This window comes from Nuphar pumila, chromosome 11, assembly GCF_984573655.1.
Source record: "Nuphar pumila chromosome 11, dmNupPumi1.hap1.1, whole genome shotgun sequence".
In the NCBI taxonomy this organism is placed as follows: Eukaryota; Viridiplantae; Streptophyta; class Magnoliopsida; order Nymphaeales; family Nymphaeaceae; genus Nuphar; species Nuphar pumila.
This window is the reverse complement of record NC_143259.1, coordinates 38442793-38466236: the sequence shown is the minus strand read 5'-3', so window position 1 is coordinate 38466236 and position 23444 is coordinate 38442793. Positions and strand designations below refer to the sequence as shown.

General features: G+C 40.4%; 1 protein-coding gene across 2 annotated transcripts in view; it reads left to right on the top strand.

Moving 5' to 3' along the window:
* Positions 1-23444, top strand: part of LOC149822279 (protein MOR1-like) — a 92725-nt gene that overhangs the window by 11040 nt on the left and 58241 nt on the right. For both annotated transcript variants that reach the window (XM_089980941.1, XM_089980940.1), the window contains exons 4-15: positions 3708-3787; positions 3887-4064; positions 4153-4217; positions 4939-5021; positions 5213-5298; positions 5429-5542; positions 5630-5749; positions 12906-13008; positions 13889-14025; positions 14175-14240; positions 14342-14459; positions 14563-14606. In XM_089980941.1, the coding sequence (XP_089837067.1) occupies positions 3708-3787; positions 3887-4064; positions 4153-4217; positions 4939-5021; positions 5213-5298; positions 5429-5542; positions 5630-5749; positions 12906-13008; positions 13889-14025; positions 14175-14240; positions 14342-14459; positions 14563-14606 (1194 nt within the window). The remainder of the gene's footprint in view (positions 1-3707; positions 3788-3886; positions 4065-4152; positions 4218-4938; positions 5022-5212; positions 5299-5428; positions 5543-5629; positions 5750-12905; positions 13009-13888; positions 14026-14174; positions 14241-14341; positions 14460-14562; positions 14607-23444) is intronic.

Below are 23444 nucleotides of genomic sequence, written 5' to 3'. Positions count from 1 at the left end.
GCTGAGTTAATGACATTTCTCTATCATGTTTGTCTACCTCGACACCAAGAAAATATCTTAGCCTCCCAAGATCTTTCATTTTGAATCGCATACTCAACAAACTTTTGATTTGTTGAATGTGCTCTGGAGCATTACCAGTGACCACTATATCATCAACATATATAAGTAAGAAAACCACAGTGGTTCCATCCCTGTATATAAACAAAGAATGATCTAGTTGAGAACGAATAAAACCGTAGTTCTGAATCTCTGATGAGAAGCTTTCAAACCATGACCTGGAGGCTTGCTTTAAACCATACAATGCTCTGGTTAATTTACATACATATTCTCTTGGGTCTCCCTCTGCATAACCTTGAGGTTGTTCCATATAGACCTCTTCCTTTAAATCCCCATGAAGAAAAGCATTTTTGACATCAAGCTGACTAAGGCTCCACCCATGTTCAATGGCCAGGCCAAGGATAATACGAATGGTGCCCATTTTCACTACTGGGCTAAAGGTCTCATCATAGTCTTCACCATATTCTTGGGTGAAACCTTTGGCAACAAGACGTGCCTTGTATCGTTCAATGCTCCCATCCGGTTTGTATTTAATCTTATACACCCATTTTGAGCCAACAACATTTTTATCTGGGGGGCGACCAACTATCTCCCATGTTCGGCACTCATGAAGTGCCTCTATCTCCTCATTCATCGCCTCAATCCATTTGTGAGATTGAACAACTTGACAAAAACCAGGTGGTTCCTCATGTTTTTCAATCTTAGATAGAAAGACCTGAAAGTCCATAGAGAAATTATCATAGCTTACCCATTTTTCAATTGGATGCCTTATCCTGCTTGATCTTCTTGGTGCCTCCCTGTTACTGGGTAATGTCATGTGTTCTCCAACAGGGGCATCTGTTTGCTCTCTGGGTCTTCTAGTGTAGACATTCCCTTTGTATCTCTGACAGTCTGTTTCTGCTACCTTATCTGAAATTGTCTCATCATGTATGTTTTCAGGAGCCAAAGTGGTACATTCAGCAGCATGTGAAATAAGCTCAGCACTAAGCCATGGATCATACCAATTATCATCCATATCACCATGTTCACGATCATTGCTGACTTTATCTTCCAGAAAGCTATTTTCATCAAAGACAACGTTTCTGGAAATTTTGATCTTCTTATTGATAGGGTCATAACACCTGTACCCCTTGTGTTCATCTGCATAACCTACAAATTGGCATATGGAGGCTTTGTCTTGAAATTTGTTTCTCATGGATTTATCAATATGGACATAACATGTGCATCCAAATACTCGTAACTCATCATAATTAGGCTGTATTCCAAAAAGAACATAATAGGGAGACTGATTTTCAAGGATAGGCATAGGGAGCCGATTTATCACATGAGTGGCAGTGTGAAAGGCTTCTGTCCAAAGGTTAATGGGCACATTACAATCATGCATCATACTCATTGCACTTTCAACAATATGTCTGTGTTTACGTTCAACAATTCCATTTTGCTGTGGGGTATAAGGGCAAGAAACTCTACGATGTATCCCATTATCTTGGAGGAAATCTAAAAACTCTTTAGAGGAGTACTCACCACCTCCATCACATTGGAGAATTTGAATATTTTGGGAGAATTGATTTTTAACATAGGCATGAAAATGACGAAAAATAAGAAAGACCTCTGATTTGTGTTTCATGAAGAATATCCAGGTAAAACGAGAAAAGCTATCAATAAAGGATACGTAATATTTACTTCCAGAAGACGAAGGATTGGGAGCTGGACCCCAAACATCAGAACATATTATCTCAAAAGGAATAGAAGCTCTTTTATTTATTTGATGAAAAGGAAGTACATGACTCTTGCAAACTTGACAACTGGGACACATTTTATTCTTTAATGAAAATGAAACAGACTCTGGAAGAAAACCATTGGACACTAACTTTTCAATAAAGACTTGACTACAATGACCAAGACGAGAATGCCAGAGATCTGGCTTATTACATTTGGATAAACTTAGGACGTTTTCAGAGACATGATCAGACTTGAGCTTCAAGATACTGGAGACTGAATCTTCATTAAAGACATACATGTTTCCGCGTCGCTCTCCTTTAGCGAACATCTCCTTCGTTTGAAGATCCTTGACAAAGACAGAAGTAGGAGTAAATTCCACAGATGAATTGGTAGAATCAACAAGTTTAGATACAGAGACAATGTTTTTCTTTATATTTGATGCATGAACAACATCAGATAAAGGAATAGATGACTCAGACAAAGGAATTAGAACATTGCCTATGTTTGATATAGGGTGGTGAGTCCCGTCTCCAGTTACAATATTAGATTTTCCAAAATAGGAAACCAAAGTAGAGAATTTACCTGCATTCCCAGTAACATGAGTCGCTGCCCCTGAGTCTACATACCATATTCCATCATCATTCTGCTTCAGGTTCAGGTTAGCCATAGCAGACAAGAGAAGATCCTTAGCATCATCACTGACACGAAAAGTACCTGCAGTTCCTGGTGTAGCAATGTTTCTATTATTCTGTGCTTTGTTATTGTGAATATCGAGAAGAAGGAGCGCAGGAAGAGAGGAGAGAGAGAGGAGAGAGGAGAGAGGAGAGAGGAGAGGGAATACTTGGAATCGGCAGCCACACTTCCTTTTCTTTTTCTGTGTGTCTACCAGAGTTACCAGTCGAGGAAGCGGGAGCGGGAAGCGATACGGGAAGCGGGAGCGGGAAGCGAGGCACTTTAAAAAATTTAGGAAGCGGGGAAGCGTGGGACCACTTAGAAGAAAATTCCGAACCGTCTCGGAAACGACCTAGGAAGCGAACCGGAAGCGACCTAGGAAGCGAACCGGAAGCGAGGGGAAGCGAAAAAATGAAAAAAATGGGGAAGCGAGGGGGAAGCGTGGGGGAAGCGTGGGGGAAACGTGGGGGAAGCGTGGGGGAAGCGCGCTTCCCATTTATGGGAAGCGCGTTTCCCATAAAAGGGGGACGCGCTTCCCATAAAAGGGAAGCGCGCTTCCCAAAAAAGGGGGACGCTTCCCCTCACGCTTCGGGGAAGCGCGCTTCCCCTTTTGCCTAGGCGTTTCCGGTAACTCTGGTGTCTACACTAATCATCATTAGGGTAAATAGGTTACAGATCCTTTTTACAATGACGGGATTACCCTTAGTTAGTAATGAACATTACATTATAACATAACATACACTTGGCCTATATGGGTATGGATCCTTTACTGGATCTATATCCGATCTGGATTCTAATATCCGGTACCTAACAGGCCCGAGCCTAAAATCATGGCCCAAACCCGGCCCATGACGGGCCCGGTTGGCTTGGACCATCGGGCTGCCGGGCCGGTTGCTGCTCACCCCTACATGCAACAAAGGAGCCTATGATGGCCTTGACTTGACCAGTCCTTTGGGCCTGAGAATTGATCTTGCATTTTCCCCACGAGGGGCCCACATATTAGACTTAACATATGAAGTCAGTTTCACCATGAACATGATTGCATCCACCCCAACTTGTACTGCAGTTCATCAATATTAATCTCCACATCAACACCCAGCCAACTCTGCTACACAGCTATGATAGCTGATGGTCCTTAATTGCTTCTCCATATAACATTTGCATGACTTTTGGATTGCTCATTCCATGTGTAATTTGAATGGTCTGGTAATTTTCTTGCTCTACTTTTGAAAGTTTTTATGAGCTACTGTTTTCAGGATTCTATGGAGAAAGCAATAAAGAACAAAGTTGCCAAAGCTGTGGTGCCGGCTATTGATGTTATGTTCCAAGCTCTGAGGTTTGTATTTCATGTTTTTCTCTCCCCTTAAATGCATGTTTGAAATGATTGACTTCTCCCTTCTTGATGTTCCTTCACTTGTCTTGTTTTGGCATTTAGTGAATTTGGGGCCAAGGTTATTCCTCCAAAAAGAATACTCAAAATGCTACCAGAGCTTTTTGATCACCAAGATCAGAATGTTCGTGCATCCTCAAAGGGACTGACCCTTGAACTTTGTCGTTGGATTGGGAAAGATACAGTGAAGTCAATTTTGTTTGAAAAAATGCGAGATACTATGGTTAGGATCTTAAATATTATGTTTTTTCTTATTTCGTTCTTTCTCACTACACATACACTTAATGTACTGTTCTTTTTGACACCTGTAGAAAAAAGAGCTTGAAGCAGAGCTTGTCAATGTTTCTGGGACAGCAAAGCCATCTCGCAAAATCAGGTGAGAATCATTAGATCGTTAGAACTTTTCAAATGTTCACTCTTTGTGTAAACTATTTTCTGTTTATATGCTAGTAATATATATTTTTTTGAGGTTAGTTTGTACTTGAGTCTACCTGCTTTATGTCAATTGTCTCTATCCGTTGTATCTGCTTTGAAAAAAACAACAGGAGGAATGCTTTGATCATGCTATTCTAATATTCGCCAAACCTTATTTTGAATTGCTGAGTCTTTTATTCTTGGTACCTTAGCTACTTATTTCTTATCCTTCTGTATTTGGTGTTCTGGATTTCTGATTATGCATCCTTAAAATCTGTTGCTTCCTGTCCATGTAAATATTCCAGAGTTGCTTGAATAAATCATGTTGAGTTTTTTGAAAGTGTGTATTTTGTGGGAATGCATTTACTTGATACTGTTGAATCTTACCTGCAACCCTCATTACTGAACACCCCTTCTTTCTTCTTTGTCACATTTTATTCCTTTGATGAGTAGGTTACTTGGAACTGAACCTCTGATAATTCATATCTTGATGCAAGGGAAACCATATATTTTCATATTCTTTACTAAGTTTTTTCATAATGCTGCTGTTTATGAATTGCATATATGGCATTTGCTTCTATCTATTTTTTGCATTTTTTAAAAATTAAGGTGTTCTTGTTCAGTTTCTTGGATAGAGATTGAATTTTACGCTGATTGACTTTTCTATCTTCCTATTTCATTAGATCTGAGCAAGACAAAGAGCCAGAGCAAGATGTGGTGGCTGAGGCTTCGGGCCCTCGTCCATCAGAGGAGTCTGTGGTTGATGGTCAGTAGAAAAATAAATGAAAACTTACTGTATATGTTGATTTCTTTATGGAGTTTAACTTCTATATATTTCCGTTTAAAGTTCTAATGTGTTCCTAACTTATCACTGTTTTCTGGTATGTTTTGCTTGCATTCCTTTTGATTTAACATGTTCTGGTTCTTGTAATACAATCATTTGAATATACTTTTCAGGCCCTCAGGAAATAGATGAATATGATCTTGTTGACCCTGTTGATATACTTACACCGTTAGAGAAGTCTGGATTTTTGGATGGAGTGGTGAGCCCATTTTTCATACCATTTGAGGAACACAGCTTATATTTCTCTCCATTTTATTTATGTAGGTTTGATGGCATGGATCTCTTTTTTTTTCTATGACTTGATTTGACTGTTGTTGATATGATGGTAGAAATCTGCCAAATGGTCTGAAAGAAGGGATGCAGTTGCAGAGCTAACCAAACTTGCTTCTACAAAAAAAATCGCTCCTGGTGATTTCACTGAAGTTTGTCGAATTCTGAAAAAGGTTGGCTTGTTTGTGTAACTAAAAACTTCTTTTGTATTCTTAACCACTGGATCACCATTTTGTCTAACCATCAATTCTTGTTTGCAGCTTATTACCGATGTCAATATTGCAGTTGCTGCAGAAGCAATCCAAGCAATTGGCAATTTGGCCAAGGGCTTAAGGAACCATTTTTCTGGAAACTCACGACTTCTTTTGCCAGTGCTTCTCGTGAGTATTTTGGTGCATACAGTTTTTGCATTTTTAGAAATCCGGGTGATACTTTTGAAACTGTGTTTTCTTTTTTGTATGTCTAAATTGTCTGTCAAGAATTCCTTTCACAGTGCTTTTCTATATCATCGAATGATGACATTCTTGTTCCTTGGACATACGCCAAATTGATTCACACGATGTCCTGGCATTGTCTTCATGGTCCCTTTGGAAAAGGTAGTAAAATCGTATCATTTTAATGAAGCGAACATGTTTCAAACAAATATATTCATCCACAAAGCATCAAACTTTAAACTGTCTATGCTGTAAGCTTCAAATGATTATCCGTTGATAACTCCCATCTGTATGATAATCTACATAGGGTTCATTAAAAGACCAATATGAGCTGGTAGGTTGCCTCTAAATAAGCTTGCTTTCTAAATTCTGATGCTTGACAATCAAATCTGGCTAGATCTGGCTTCACCTGGATGTGCTGCAAATGGATGTGTTGATTCTAATTGTTCTCTCGACCATAAACTTTACAACTTTGGTAATCATTATACTACAAAGAGACAACCTATTCAATCAAAGAATGTATATTTTCCACCATCCTATTGCAATGAATATGTGTTTGAGCATGGGTTTGTGCAAGTTAGATTGAAGTCGTGGTTCTTGATCATGAAACAATAAAGTGATTTCCTTGTTGGAGGTGGGAAATGTGCAAATAATCCATCAGACCGTTTCAAATATCTGCCTGATTCAACTACCATTTGTCTGGTGATCTTCTGAGATTCATAAGCCAATTGCTGTGAACCTGTAGACAAGCATAATGCATCCAACTAGGATGAATTAAGAGTTTTTCCAACTTGACATGCATATGATAGATTGTGATAATAAACAAGCAAATGTGACTTCAGCTGACTTGACTGCATCTGCACAAAGTGCAATCACATCTTTCTTGTAGCTGTGGAGTCCATTTGCTTGATACCCATGCATTACAAAGAGAGTTTGATTAGATTAATATTCGAGATTATGAAGAAGTGGATGGATTTCCTAAATGGAGGTGACAAACTTGCATCTAATCCAGCATGGTTGTAGTGGAACTGGTTCTTCCTATAGAACATTGTTGCATCAAAATGTACACGTTGACTATGTCATCTTTGAACCATCTTCTGCATGTGCAAGTATTTCACTTGGCTACGCTGGCTGATTTTTGTGCATGTGCAACTATTTCTGTTCATTGCATTACATTCTTTGAGTTTTCCTCCCTCAAATCAGGACTCCATTTTTCATGGCGAGGGCTGGTTCCCACTACTGTGTTCATGGCAATTTCCAAAATTGCAAATAATGAGAGGAGAGCCAGATTTGAGTATCTTCCACATAGTGATAAATTGTAACGCCCCAAAATCGTGGACTTGAAACCTTTTATGAAAAAGGTTGAAAGCTTTGAAATCAATCATTTATCAGAGTTTAAAACAGAAGTTCAGCGGAAGATCAGGTTCAAAACAACAAGTCCCTAGACCTTGGGCACATTACAACCAAAAGCAGATTCTCCCTTACAAACCGATTTGCAGTTCAAATAGATATTTTATTGAAATTAAAAGAAGAACCACATTTTGGTAATACAGTTTTAGAAATGTAGAGTTATAATCAAAAGAGATGCTTTCAAAGAAACCTTATACCACATCCGTCAAAAGAGTTCCCAGGAGCGCAACGTCAGGAAAGGGCATTGCCTTGAGTGCATCGCGTCATCGTGCCATCGCAAGCTGTCTCAACCTGTTCACCACCTGGCCATGAAAATGGGTCAGTCTCACAATAGACTAGTAGGGGTGCAAAAAACAAGAAAGAACAAAGACTGCAATAAGCAAGATAAACATTAGCTCAAGCAAGACTAGCAGATCTAACCAAAAGTGCTGTGAAGTAAGCAAAGCTCTAGTAAAGCAAACAGCTACACACAAGAGCACGAAGGGTCAGAGTGCTAAACAAACAACTATAGCAATCCCACAGATATAATAGGTGAAGAGTAACTAACTCTATCCACCAGCCAAGCAAAGCAATTGCATAAGACAAGTATTCATAACAACATTCGTAATACATATATAAGTACCATAGGATGGCTCAGTCCTTCGACAAGTGATTTCATTAATCGTGAAGCACAAGCTATTGCATCATAAGCAATTCATAAGCTACACAGGATAAGCAATCAACTAGTATGAGAAGCTAGTTATCACTAAGCAAGGAACTGCGTAAGCAGTTTAACCAACAAGAGTAACGCCTCGACAGGCGTACCTAGCTCAACGAGTAGTATATCGAACTACCGAGCTACAAGCAAGCAATCAATGCACGTCACAACATGCGTATTTCATGATCATGCGTATAAGTTATATCTTGTCTCATTACTGAGCAGGCCGTTGTGGGTACACATAAGGCAAAACGTAGAAACAACCGAGATCGATTCGGGGGTCCATTATGCTATGTATTTTATTATACCCCGAATGACTTACTGAGTCCGCTTCCTAAGGGGACGGTCTGTGACCAAGAGAGTAAATCCCCAAAGACAAACAAAGGCCCAATGGATGCGCATCCGTACTTCTGCAGAAGTGGCCCAAAGGATTTCCCCTAACCTCCGATGACTGGGGAAGGTCGGATCTTCGCCCGAGACTGCCATATATGACTGTCCATCGGAGTTTTGTACCATCCATCCTCTCTCTTGATGAACCGTCCCGAATGAGCACGACGGAGGGTTTCTTAACCGCCGTCCCATTCCCATGCTCTGGTCTTTCAACCCAATCGAGCATCTTGCCTGTGAAGGCGCATGATTATTATTTAGGTGAGTTATACGCGCCATTGCGCGTTCGAGGCAAGCACACAATTCACATCCTACTCACCGCAGTACGCATCGTACCTATTCACATATGCAATCACGATGAAAGGGGGGGTCAACCCCTAGTGAGGGTAGAAACATCACTCTTGTGATCTCAAACACATGCCATTGCATGTTCGAGGCAGACATAGGCCTCTCATCCTACTCATCGTAGTACGCAACGTACCTGTTCAAAAGTACAACCACGATGAGAGGGGTATGGATCTCTCGCAGGAAATCCCAATGCTTCTAATTTATAGAAGCCTATAGTGAACTCATTCCAGTTTCAACTGATCGTGCTCGGGTCCTTTAGAAAATCGCGAGCAAACTGCCTATTAGGCGAAATCAACATAACATGATTAGCTTCATGTGTCAATACACGTTTAGAGGTTACTATAGACCTCTTGTTCTACTCTCGTAGCCCAAACATATCGTATGTGACTAAGGGTACAACTACAAGAGGATGAACATGGATCCCTCGTAAGAGATCCAACAATACCTTCACAAAGGAAGACGCTACAATCTTGGTTGAACCAGAAAGCCTAGAAACTAGGTCTCGTATCAGAGGTGAGGTAACGCCGATCTGGTGATGGCGCAAGTACATCGCTAGGATCCCTGCCCTACTCGTGCACAGGATCCTAAACAAGGTAATCTAAGTCGTATCGAATAGGCAAACTAAGGTTGTACACATCTATCCCAAATACATCGATTTGAGAGATCTGGCCGCTATCACTTTACAAGCTATACATTCCTGAAAATAGGATCGCAACTAAGACCGTCGTCTTTGGAGAACTGAGGTGCATAAGTGTGTGTCGTGTCTTGCAAGACAAGTGTAACGATATACACTATACATTCGAAGCTGCACTCAGGGAGTGCAAGCTGACAAGAGGCAAACTCATGCACATACTAATACAAAGGTACAACGAGGGACAAGACTCGGTGGGCGAAGCCGCACCGCGAGGGTAGAACGCTAAATCTCCACACGAGGTATGAGATCATACCTCGATCATCGTAACGCATAAGTAGGCAACTACGTAAGCAACTCGTGAGGTATAAGATCCTATACGGACTACGCCGGTGTAAAGGACGACTCACGAGGCATGGGGTTGCACCTCGATAGATCGATAAGCGTAAACAAGTAAAGAAGCATACGACAAAGATAGAATACATGGATGAGCAAGGCATATGCACAAAGTGCGGCAACAAGGTAAAGACGAACGCATACAAAAGATAAGGGCAAGAGCAAGCACGACAACACAGGAAGGTAAAACACAAAAAGTAAAGCAGAAGCAAGGCCATGGCGCATAAAGCGCAGGGCAACAAGTAAACGCAGGAAATAAAGTGCAAGAACGTAAAGGAGGACCAGGCATCCTGGAGAACAAGGCAAACATAAGCAAGTAAATGCCAAGGCGCAAAGCGCGGGGCAGCAGGAAAGTAAAGTGCGAGAAAGTAAAGAGGACAAGGATTGCGAAACCGCGTCCTTGAGTTAAAAGACATGGAATGTAAAGGCAAAAATAGAAAGCCTAGGCACATATAGCGCGGTGGGGACAGAAAGGAAAGTGCAGGAAAGTAAAGAGGACAAGGATCGCGAAACCGCGTCCTTGAAGGTAAAGACATACGTATATATATTATACGTATACATATATCGTCCTCTTTTAGTTATCTTTCTTATTTTAGCATTTATCAGTTCATTGTCCTTTCACGCAAGAATCCCCTACCTTAAGGGGTTGCGGGTCCTCGTACGCATGCAGCGTAGGCAAACAAGAGCTCGAGCCACAGAGGGCGAGCCGGATCCACCGTTCAACCTGGAGATCTTAGATCGTTAGTAAATGCCAAAAATAAACAAGCAACAAGGCAGCAAGGCCTCCCTGCCTGCAGGAGGCAGATGCAGAAACTCTGCATCCTGCAGACAGGGGTGCCAGAGGCAGGGGGCCTCAGCCCTGCTTGGCAACAACAGCAGAGGCAGGGAGCAGGAGCTCCCTGTCTGCTAGCACAAGGAAAGGCAGGGGAGGGAGCCCCTGCCACACCTGCCACAACAAGGCAGGGGGGAAACACCCCCTGTCAGAACACGAGGCAGGGGTGCAGCCCCCTGCCAGCAGCAAGAACAAGGCAAGGGGGCAAAGCCCCTTGCCGGAGAACAAACATTGAGATACTGCCCCCTGCTCGAAAACAGGAAAGCAGGGGGGCTTCGACCCCCGCTGGTACAACGCAGGAGGCAGGGGGGCCTCGCCCCCTGCTGGGAACAACAGAGGGTCCAGGGGGCTCCACCCCCTGCAGGGAAAACAACAGAAGGCACGGGGGCCTAGCCCCCTGCCGGCAAACAAAAGAAGGCAAGGGGGCGAAGCCCCCTGCTGAGAAGCAACAGAAGAGTAGGGGGGCGAAGCCCCCTGCCGACAAACAAAAGCAAAGACAGGGGGGCCTCGCCCCCTGCCGGCACAATGCAAGAGGCAGGGGGACAGAGCCCCCTGCCGAGGATCAACAGAATGGTGCAGGGGGCTCCGCCTCCTGCAGGGGAAACAAACAGAAGGCATCCCCCCCCCCCCCCCCCCCCCCCTACCGGCAAACAAAAGACAGGGGGCAAAGCCCCCTGCCGAGAGGCACCAAAAGAGCAGGTCCCCCTACCGACCCACTGCAAAAAGGCAGGGGAGGTAACCCCCTGCCGACAAGAGGCGACACGGGGCTCAGCCCCCCTGTCGACCAATCAGCAAAAAGGCAGGGGGGGGGTTAACCCCCTGCCAAGCAAGAGGCGACAGGGGGCTCAACCCCCCCCTGTCGACCACCAGCAGAAAAGAAGGAGTCACAGGGGGCTAGAGCCCCCTGCCAAGAAGGGCCAACGATAGGGGGCTCAGCCCCCTGTCGACCAAAAACAAAAGGGAGGCAGGGGGGTTTAGCCCCCTGCCAACAAGAGGTGACGACAGGGGGCTCAGCCCCCCTGTCGATCAACCCAAAACAAAAGAGGAAGAGAGAGGGGTTATACCTCGAACGACCACGGCAACGGCAGAAGTCGCTGGTCGCCGGGGACGTTGGCTGCGAGTCGCCGGCGACAGAAAGGGGAGACAGCACGAAGGGGCGGCCGACGCTGCCGAAGACCACCCAGAGGAGAGATGCTGAGGGGAGACGAGTGGCGAATCGCCGGCGCTCGACGACTGTAGGGAGGAACACAGGTGCTCGGAGGCCACTGGGTCGTCGAAACTTAGAGGGGAGGCGAAGAGGTGGAGGCGGTGCCGTTTGGCGACAGAAGGGGGCAGTGGTGGTCGGCGGCGAGTCGCCGACGTCGGCTCGAAGAGGGGAAAAATCGTGGATCGTCGGGGACGCCGAGGGGTGCTCGCGTCGTCGGGAGGCCTGCCGGACCGAGAGAGGAGGCGGCCGGACGGAGCTGCTCGTCGGAGTCTCCGATCTTCGGCGACAGCTCGAGGTAGGCGGAGCAGAGGAGAGAGAAGGGGCGAGGGGTTCTGCCCCTCTCCCGAGACGCTTGTGACTTTTTAAAGTCACAGGCTTCTCGATCGTTCGAGAAGCCGGGTCCGAGTTCGGGCTCGGGTCCAGCTCGAACCTGGGTCCGACACGACAGACCAACCTTGACACGTGTCCGACACGTGCAGGGCACGTGTCTGACACGTGTCCGACGCGATTTTTTTTCACGGTCTTTACATAAATACTGACTTTCCAGTGCAAGGATCTCATTACCTTTTAATTTGCCCAGTGCATTGACAGTAATTAATTGAATGTTGCATCCCTATGAAACTCTTGCTAAGAATACTTCCCATTGTTATAGGTAACCATGGCTTCCTCTGCTACAGAGGTGGAGATTTGCTGCTCTTTTTTTGGTTTTGCTTGGTGGTTGTTATTGGACTGTTAGACTAGGATATGATAGAATGCTCATTTTCTAACTATTAATGTTTTCTCAATTTTTGTACCTTGCATTGGTCTGCAAGTAGATTAGCAGAACTTAGATGCTTGAATCAAAAGATTTATCATACATTCTTACCATTGTCCGCTATGCAGTGCACAATTTCCCTTAACATGACATTATTAGTAGATTTGTTGTTACATGAGATTCCCTTCTTTTTTTTTGTGAGGTCCATGGCTTGTCATCTGTGTTTCTTTGACCAGTAAAAATTTTCTGTTATGATGGATTGATGAAATAATCTGGTCATGTTTTAATTTTGTTGCTATTGTTTTTATTATGAGTGTTATTTTATGTCCATTGGAATGCAAATGATGTATGGCATTTTGATGATTTGATCTATTTGTTTTCTCTTGTAATCCATCTCTTAGCCTGATTTTTGTTGCTTTGTGCTTTTGTACATGGTATAGGAAAAATTGAAAGAGAAGAAGCCAGTTCTCACAGAGTCGCTTAGCCAAACACTCCAAGCAATGCATAAATCGGGCTGCTTGACTCTTGCTGATTTTATTGAAGGTAAGTTACCAAGCTTTCAGGTGCTAAGCTATTGTAGATTGTTTTCAAAATGGCACAAAACCCAAAACTTTTTATTGCTTAGTGATAGCAACATCATGTGCTTTCCACATAACCGTAAGACTACTTCAGTAACAGAGCAAATGTATTAGCTTGACATCGTTTTTTTTTTAAAACTCCAGACATTTCTGGTTGTGCATGCAGACAATCTATTCTGAAACCACATAATACCAGCTTACAAGTTTTCGGGTTGTGATGGATTGTGGGGATGAGGATATGAAATTTCTTGGGTGGATTGATGTACACACAATTTAAGAGATATCCTGAGGACTTATTGATTCTCATACGTTCTTTCTAGTTATTTTACCTATTTCATTTACTTATATATACAATAACCGATCATTGTTTTCCATTATTAATTGAAAAATCCTAACCAATATAGAGTTGCTGGATTACATTGTGATGCTTAATTGTGCTTTACTTGTTACTGCTTAATCTACTAAAGATGATGTAGTTTTGTCAGGGTTCCCTTGCTGCACTCTTAGCTGCTGAATACCCGTTGCCTGTCATTGTTTTATGCATTTTTGTCCCATTGCATTTTTCTGCACATTAGTGAACTCATATTACTGCTTTTCTTCAGTAATGATTTCAAGATTATTCTGCTACTTTTGCCTTGTGTTTGTGAGAGAAATCCTTTTGTACTGCAAACTTGTAGTACACTTAAGTTTTAGAAGAGAAATTGTCTATTCTTATTCAGTAGCGCCATGTTATGGAACATCTTTACCTATATAAAAGTGATCATCAATTCATAATCTGATTCATCTACTCAACTGTTCTTTTTGTAGGTTTAATTTTTCTTTGCTTCTTCTGTTCTATGCTGCAGATGTGAAAGTGGCTGTGAAAAACAAGGTTCCACTTGTTAGGTCATTGACATTGAACTGGGTTACATTTTGCATTGAAACAAGTAATCGACAAACAGTTCTTAAGGTGCACAAAGATTATGTTCCTATCTGTATGGAGGTTTGTGATAATTTTCTTAGTATTTTTTTCTTTTTTGCTTTCTTGTGTTGTGTTCTCTTGATCCTTATTATATATGTTATCTATATCTGCTTATTTTTTTCATAGATTGGTTTTCATTTACTTGTAATGAATGTCTTTGATCCATGCAGTGCTTAAATGATGGGACACCTGAAGTCAGAGATGCAGCATTTGCAGCTTTAGCTGCAATTGCAAAGGTACTTGATGTTCCTTTTTCCCTTTAATCTATGCCTATCTCATTATGAATTATTTGTTTAGTAGATAAAAGAGAGAATATACTTCCTTTCTTTTTCTCTAGTCAGTTGGCATGAAACCACTGGAAAGATCTTTGGAGAAGCTTGATGAAGTGAGGAAAAAGAAGCTTTCGGAAATGATTGGAAATGCGGGCGATGTACAGTTTGCTGTATCTGGAACTGGTTCAAACCTTTTCCTTTTAGTTCTTGTCTTAATTCCCTCTTTGTGCATGTGTGTGTGCATGTGTGGTGTTTGTATTAATGCTTTTTCCTGTTTTTCCTGTAGTTTCCACATCCAGTGGGAGTTTTACTCGTTCTTCAGTTTCAGAGGTAAGTTGGGGTTTTATTTATTTATTTTGTTGTGTTTAGAACACAATTGTTTATTTATTTCCAAGCCTGCCATGCTGTTATTTGGAAACAAAGATGGAGATTTGGGCACATACTACTCAAATTCCTGTGTCTGATTGGATTTTTTGGATTAACCATTATTTTGGCTATCAATTCAGTTGACAGCTTAGTGCATTTTAGCCTAAAAATAGGTCTTCCCTCGTATTTTCCTTTCAATTGTTATTTTGGTTGCTTCACAAAATAAGGTTAACTAAGTAAACATAAATAAAAAATGATTGCATGAGAAAAGTACAGTGACATGGGCCCACATATTCAAATGCTATTAGTGTAAGTTTTATGAAATAGATTTTTAAAAGATATTTTTGATGAAAACAACGGTGAAAGCCAGATACCAAATAATAATAACCGGCTTACACAAGTGGAGTCTGGGCCGATCTCAGGGAACAGGAGAAAGTACTTTGTATTCCACAAAAGCTAAACTACTCTTTATTGCCTTGAAAATAAAAATAATTAATTAAATAAACGAGAGTGCAGCTCTTTGCAGAGGACTTAAACAAATAAAAAATAATAATGAGTGGCCTTATTACAAACCCAATTGAATTGAATCAAATAAAATAAATCCTAAGCTAAAAAAAAAGGAAAAGTCTTCAGTGCTCGAGCTTCTAGTCCCTTTCTTCATTACTGGTTTTCATTAGATATGCTTCCTGAGGGCTTTGAGGAGCTCTTTGAAGGGCTTGAGGGGCCTTTTGAGGGGACTTTTTTGGGAACCTCAGAGGGCTCTTCGAGGGCTTGTTTTGAGGCTCACCGCACGATCAACCGCTTCCCTGCAAAACAAAAATATAAAACGAAAACAAAACACAACGAAACTAAACAAAAATCTAATGTTAGTTCATAGAAAAATCACAAAAAACAAGAATATAGCTATGATGAAACAACGTAACAACTAACTAACCACTACACTACAAGACAAAATAGCAAAACAAACTAACTGACCAGAACTAATTCATAACAAACTACGAAAAATCTAACTAAAAGCCAAGAACTAATAACAAACTAAACTAAATTAACATCAATTATATGCTCTACGGATTCTAAGAATTAATTAATAAAGCTGAGAAATAAAAACCAACCTAAAAAATCTATCTAACGTATTCTTATGAATTAACGCACAGAACAAGAATCAGCTATTGATTTTTAATCTAATCTTAACGATTTACACGTGAAATTAAAAGCTAAACTAACTAACAATGAAAAGAATCTAAGCTAACTAATTAATTCTGGAATCAATAACAAAACAAAAATATTTAAACTAGCTAATTATTGATGCATATAAAATTAATAGAAATCAACTGAATAATCAATCTAGACTAATTATGCTAAACTAATGTCAATTAATCTTACAAAATTAAACTAAATTAATTCCGATCTAATTAACGTGAAAACATGAATTACAACATGAAATTAAAATTACTAATAAAAGAATATAATTAAAAACTATCTAAATCGGCTAGAATTAAATACACTAAATATGCAATATTGATTAACAATTTAAAATAACTAAATCCTAAACTAAATACTGGAATTGAAATTTCTGGAATTGAGAGTAACTTAACTAACTACTAATTAACAAAAAATTAAACTATTTTATTCGATTGAATTAAAAAAATATCAAATAACTAATTGTTCTATCTACTTTACTCTAGCGATCTCTAGTTATTTGCTAAACAACGACAATTAAAATTAATTAAAACTGATTTAATCATGACAACAACTATCCAGATGCGATTCACTAAATAAAAACTAACTTGTTAGTAAATATGATTGGAAACGTTAGATCTACGGACCAAAAACCGAAAAGAATTAAAAATTAATATCAATACCCTAATCGGCTAATATAGAAAAAAATCTAATTAATTAATCTAATGAACACCGGAAAAAACAATAATTAATCTGGACTAAGTCTAATCTAAATTTGACACAAACTGAATTAAAATTCAAGAAAATATCAGAATACTCTATGTTAAATCTATAGATTTGAATGAAATAATGTTATTCTACGCACAAATAAAGAAAATCGACTAAACTAAACTATTTATTTATTTTTTTATATTTTCAGATGATGAAAAATATGATGAATCTAAACTAGATGTGATGAATATGCCATGAATAAACAAAAACTACATGCAATGAAATGATGTATGCCATGCAAAACTACAGTGAAACGGGGGAGAAGAAGCAAACCATGTGATTTACCTCCGATGTAGGGGTTGAGAAAAAGAAGATGGTTTTTCCTTGAGCTGCACGTACCTTCGTCGACCAAGGCAAGAAGAACCAGTGACAAAAACGTTAGAAGCACGATGAATCAAAGGGGGAAAGGAAGAGATCAAGAGAGAACTGGTTGGGAACAAAAAGGAGGAGGAAGGGAAGAGAAGAAAAGAGGGAGAAGAGGCCTGCGTTTTCTCAGAAGGGAAAAACGTGGGGTGCCGCTCTAAAAATAGTATTTATACTAATTCCTAGGTCAAAACACGATTTTCTATTGAAGTTCGAAATTTTTTCAGAAATTCCAAAACATGTATTCCTCAAAAACGTGTTTTTCAAAAAAAGTTTTTCTTAACTAATTAAAATTAGTAAATACACTCCTAATCTAATTAGACTATGAATTAGAAAAATTCTAAACTAACTAAAACATTGAAAAACTCTGGGCATGTTTTGAAATGTGCGATTTTCCCGTATTTTTTATTTTAAAGCGATTTCTCAAAAACAAAGATAAGATTGGGTTTTTAATGCGATTTTTCAATGGATCATGCATAAAATAGTGTGAATAAAATGCAAAAATATATGCATGATTAGATATAATTACCACCTCTATAGATGGTAAATGGGCGACAGGGTGGAGGCTTATTCTTGTCTTTAGCTTCGGGAAATTATGTTTGAAATGAGATTGTTGTGGAGGAAACCCTCAAATGAAAGAATCTGGGCCTAGTAAGAAGTCTCATTTGCGAGAATTGTCACCAGTGTTATTAAAAACGCGCCTCAAGGCGCAAAAAGCTTGCCTCACCTCGAGGCGAGGGCCTTTTTGCCTTGAGGCACACTTAAAAAACGTAAAACTAGGGGTGGCAATCGGGTCGGGTTGGCGGGTCAGCATACCTCAACCCGAAGCCGACCCATTTATTAAACGGGTCGGCTGTGGCAAACACGAACCCGACCCGTTTATTAAACGGGCAACCCGACACAACCCGCCAACCCGTTTAATAAACGGGTTGGGTCGGGTAAACGGGTTGGCAGGTTAGCGGTCGGGTTGGCGGGTTGACTCGCTCGCCTAACCCGTTTATTAAACGGGTCAGCCGGGTTGGCGGGTTGACATACCCCTAACACGAACCCGACCCGTTTAATAAATGGGTTAGGCGGGTCGACCCGTTTATTAAACGGGTTAGTTTAAGCCCAACCCGAACCCGCCTAAGAGGTGGGTCGGGTTGGCGGGTCGGGTTGGTGGGTCGTGTCAGATTTTGCCACCCCTACGTAAAACCCTCAAGGCGTACGCCTCATGCGCCTTGAGGCGAGGGGAAAAAGCCCTCGCCCCTTCTCTCTCCACTCCGTCCCCTCTCATCCCCCGCGACCGTTGTCGCCGGCCACTACCCGTCGCCGGTCATCGCCTCTTCCACCTTCTTCTTTCCTCTGCTGAGAAGGCGTCGACGACCCGCCGGCCACCACCGTCTTCTTTTCTCTGTTGCGAGGGCGCCAACGACTCACCGCCACCGCCGTCCGTTCCGGCGACCTCGGTCGACATCCCTGCCACCGCCTTTCCTTTGCGTTTTCCGGTGACGTCGAAGTCGTCGCCGCCAGGTAAACCCTCTTCTTTCTTCTCCGTGAGGGGTCGACCAACAAGGGGGCAGAGCCCCCTATCGTCGGCAGGGGGTTACCCCTTGCCTTTCTTTTGGGATCGACCGACAGGGGGGCGGTGCCCCCTGTCGTCGCCTCTCGTGGGCAGGGGGTTCCCCCTTCTGCTTTTCTCTGTTGGTCGACTGACAGGGGGGCGGAGCCCCCTGTTGTCGCCTCTCGTCGGTAGGGGGTTACCCCCTGCCTTTCTTCTGGGGTCGACCGACAGGGGGGCGGTGCCCCCCTTGTCGTCGCTTCTCGTGGGCAGGGGGTCCCCTCCCTCTGCTTTTCTCTCTTGGTCGACCGACAGGGGGGCAAAGCCCCCTTGTCGTCGGCAGAGGCTTACCCCCTGCCTTTCTTTTTGGGTTGACCGATAGGGGGGCGGTGCCCCCTGTCGTCGCTTCTCATGGGCAGGGGTCCCCCCTTCTGCTTTTCTCTCTTGGTCGACTGACAGGGGGGCAAAGCTCACTGTCTCTTTCTTTTTCGGTAGGGGGCTCCGCCCCCTGTCACTCACCTTGTCGTCAGGCAGGGGGCTCTGCACCCCCTGTCCTCCTTGCTTTGCCGGCAGGGGGCTCCAACCCCCCATGCCATTTGCCTTGTCGACAGGGGGGCTCTGCTCCCCCCTGTCCTCCTTGCTTTGCCAGCAGGGGGCTCCCCCCCCTACCATTTGCCTTGTCGACAAGTAGCGAGGAAGAAAGCTGATAATTGCGACTGTTTGCAGGGTTTGCTCTCTTATACCTCTCTCTCAGTTACTGTCTTTTTAGATTCTTTTTCTTCTAATACATATTTGGTTGTTTATGTTAAGTGTTGTTTCATTGATACGATTCTTTATAGATTTTCTTATTTCCTGTTTTTGCATGTGTTGATTTTCATGCTAGTGGAATATTATGTATTGGAGAATGTCTTAGTTTATTATGTTTGATGATGTATTCCAGTATTTAATCAAACTCTTGATGATGGTCGCCTCATTTATCGTTTTATGTAGTTGTTTTGTCATTTTGTAAACAGAGTAATGTTTCTAATTCATGTATAATTTTTAACTTTTAGTTGTTCTGTCTCTTCTTGAGGATTAGCATGTTTCAGGCCAATGCTATAGGCCTTGGATATGTTTGTCCATGAACATGAACGTGCTTTTGATTAGCTTAGGTTGGTATAGGTGTCATGCCATTGGATGTTGGGTTGTACAATATACTTCTATATGCATTGTTAGTAATTTATCGTTGATTCACATATCAAATCTGCCTAAATGTTGGCATTGTTCCTCTTGGATTAGTTAACTACTTGTATCTTTACTTTTAGTTGCTAATCTGTGTTTGCATCACTACTAATAGTTCTCTGCATCAGGTGTCTCATTGTATGCTGATTTTTAGATTTCTTTAAAAATCTGAATAAACATGACAAGTTTTGAATGTGGTATACATTTTTTGCATATGTTTTCATGCAATGTGGTCAGTAGAATGCATGATGTTAATATATATTTTGTTATATGTATTTTTGCAGTTGAACAATGGGAAAAGATGTAAGATGGGATCATGGAGTTAAAGTTCTAAATCCCACTAAAGATCCCAAACTCGTAGAACATGTGCAATTACTGTCATAAAGTGACTACAAGAGGCATCTATAGGCTAAAACATCACTTAGCTGGCACAAAACATGGTGTAAGCATGTGCGAAGCAGTTTCACCTGATGTGAAAAGATTTTTTCAGAATTATCTAAAGGATCAGAAGCAAAAGAAAGAAGAGTTAGAACAAAACAAGTTGGATATCGGGAGAAGTGTTTATTTTGGATCATCAACAGGTGATAATGTGAATAAAGAAACTAGTGGATCATGTAGTGATGCAAAAACAAGTACAGGTGGTTCTATGGACCTTTTTGTGAATAAAGAAGCACGACAAACCAAAATAAACACTGCTTTCAAAAGGGATGAAAGAAAAAATGTATGTCGTGCCATTGGTAGATTTTTTTATGCAAATGCATTATCATTTAATCTTTGCAACAATCCATATTTTGGTGCAATGGTAGAAGCTATTGCAAATTATGGGTGAGGGTTCAAACGGCCTTCTTAACACAAGATTAGAACATGGATTTTGAAGGACGATGTAGATTGTACTAATGAAATTTTAAAAGAGTTAAAAAAAGAATGACCAAAGGTTGGTTGCAGTATTATGACAGATGGTTGAACAGATGGAAAATGAAGAAACTTAATTAATTTTCTTGTGAACAACTCATCTGGGACAATATTTTTGAAGTTCGTTGACATAAGCGACATGGAAAAAACTGGTGCAAATTTGTGTAAGTTGTTTGAAGAAGTTGTTAAAGAAGTTGGTGAAAGTAATGTGGTGCAATTCATTACAGATAATGCACCAAATTATGTGGCAACCGGGAATATGTTAACAACAAGAAAAACATGTTTTTGGACACCATGTGCAACGCACTGCTTAGATCTTATGTTAGAAGATATTATAAAGATATACAAGATACATTTATAGTCATGCATGAGTATTAAATTTAATGAGAAAATTCACAAAGAAGAAAGAACTTCTGCGTCTAGCCGTTACTCGTTTTGCCACAACATATCTTACACTTCATAGTATTGGATGTTATAAGAAAGAGTTAAAGTCGATGTTCTTATCTGCAAATTTTAGATCATCTAATTACTATAAGAAATCTTTTGCTAAGAACATTTCTTATATTGTTCTTAATGATCATAAGTTTTGGGCTGTCATATCATATGCAATTAAAGCTACACTACCTCTCGTGAAAGTTTTGCGACTAGTTAATGTAGACGAATCTGTTATGAGATTTTTGTATGAGACAATGGATAGAGCGAAGGAGGAAATTGCTTCAAACCATGACAATGTCGAAAGAAAATATAAACCTATTTGAGATATCATTGATAGACGATGGGACTTGCAATTTCATAAGCCTTTGCATGCAACTGCCTATTATTTAAATCCACATTTTCATTATGCTGACAACTTCAACCCTGATGAAGAAGTTATGAGTGACTTTTATGATTGTGTTGAAAAATTAGTTTCTGATGCAAATATTCGGTTGAAAATTACAACACAAATCGATGCATTTAAAAATGCAAATGGGTTGTTTGGCAGAGAGGCAGTTGTTACTGTTAAAATGTACCCATCAATTGTTGTAATTAGACATATTTTATATATATAAAAGATGATACATATACATATATGGTATATATGTATATGTATCCTCCTATTTATATATATAAAATATATATTTTCCTTTTGTTTAGCCGTAGGGGTATTTTAGTCTTTTCCTCTGTTTTACGCACATTCACTTTATGAATGTGATTGTAATTTATTTTATTTTTATTTTTCTTTTATTTTTTATTTCTTTTTTCTCAAGTACCAAAAGGTACCTTGGGGGGCCCACTCAAATAGACGTTGGGCCCCTTCCAACGGTCACATTTGTGACCGTTGGAGGGGCTCCAACGTCTATGAGTGGAGCCCCTCCAAGGCTCCTTTTTGTTGTTATAAATAGGGGCTCTCCCCTTTGTATTTCTGACTCCTTGAGGGAGCTTATGCTCCATTGTAATGGGGTTTTTACCCCTTCTCCATTATTCTTCAATGATATGCAACTTATGACTTTATGTCATATTTTTCCCTTTTTATGGGTTTTATGTGTTAGCACATTATGTGCTTATGTTGTTTCCCTTTAATGGGTATATTTGCACTTCACGTGCATAGATATGGGTTCATTATTGAACCCAATGTATTTCAAGTCACTTTCTAACATGGTATCAAAGCGAGGTCACGATGGGGTTGTCCTTTGGTGCAACGGAAAGCGTGTCGCTCAAGAAATGGTGAAGTATTCATTGCTCTTCCTAAAGTATTATGCTTTTCAAGTTATTCGGTATGTATCCCTTTTCTTAAAAGTGTTATGCATTTGACAATATGTTTCTTGCATATAGTTTGTTCGTTTAATGGTCATGATAGTTGAATTATTTCTTTTCACATTTCGTGTGCTCATATATTTTGAAAATATCTCCTTTTAAATTTGGTGAAATCGTTTGTTGTCCAAATATAAAATTCGTGTTTATTTTTCGAACTACTCATCGCATATAATAGTAATTTATGTTTTTAAAAATTACCTTCAATTATGTGAGATTTATAGTTCTTAAATAAATATTTCATGATTGACCTATAAGTTAACTTTTAAAAATTATATATATGATTTCTTGCTAAAATAATGATCTTTGCTTAAAATTTCTTAACTCTCATATGAACCCTAATTTGATTCGAGTTCCCCTCTTGATTATGGATTTTAGTGCATTTTTGAAAAATTTGATATAATCATTATATGAGAATCTCTCACATCTAAAATCTTTGTTGAATCCTAAAGTAGTTCTTGTTAATGATGACTTATAAGAACTCCTAAAAAGTTTTTCAATGTTTCTTTTTTGAAAAATTATCTATGATAAACCATTAGGAAAGATTGTTTTAAAAAGAATTTCCCACATAGAGTGCATAGTTCATCTATTACATCCTTTTTGGTATAAATGATTTCATTTTTCATCCTTATAAACTTGTTGGTTTGTATTTTTCATAAGGTTTCGAAACCTCTTAATAATATCTTTAAAGATGCCTACATTGGCCATAATATGGTTTTCTTTGTCCTCAATTGCACTTATCAAGCATGTAATTACATGATTAAAATTTGAGAATTTCAAGCATTGCTCTTTTTATAAAGTGCATACTTGCTCACTTTTGTGTATTTTTGTATTTTGTGCACATTTGCTTCTCAAATATTTTGCGCTTGTATGCATTCTCTCTTTTTTATGATATACATGCCTTAGTGCATGTTTGTTTACACCTTGGTGTGTATTTGTTCAAGTATTGTATGAGTGCCTTCGTGCACATCTTTTATAAAGCCTTGTGTGCTTACATGTGAATTGTCTCTTCGTAGACATTTTTT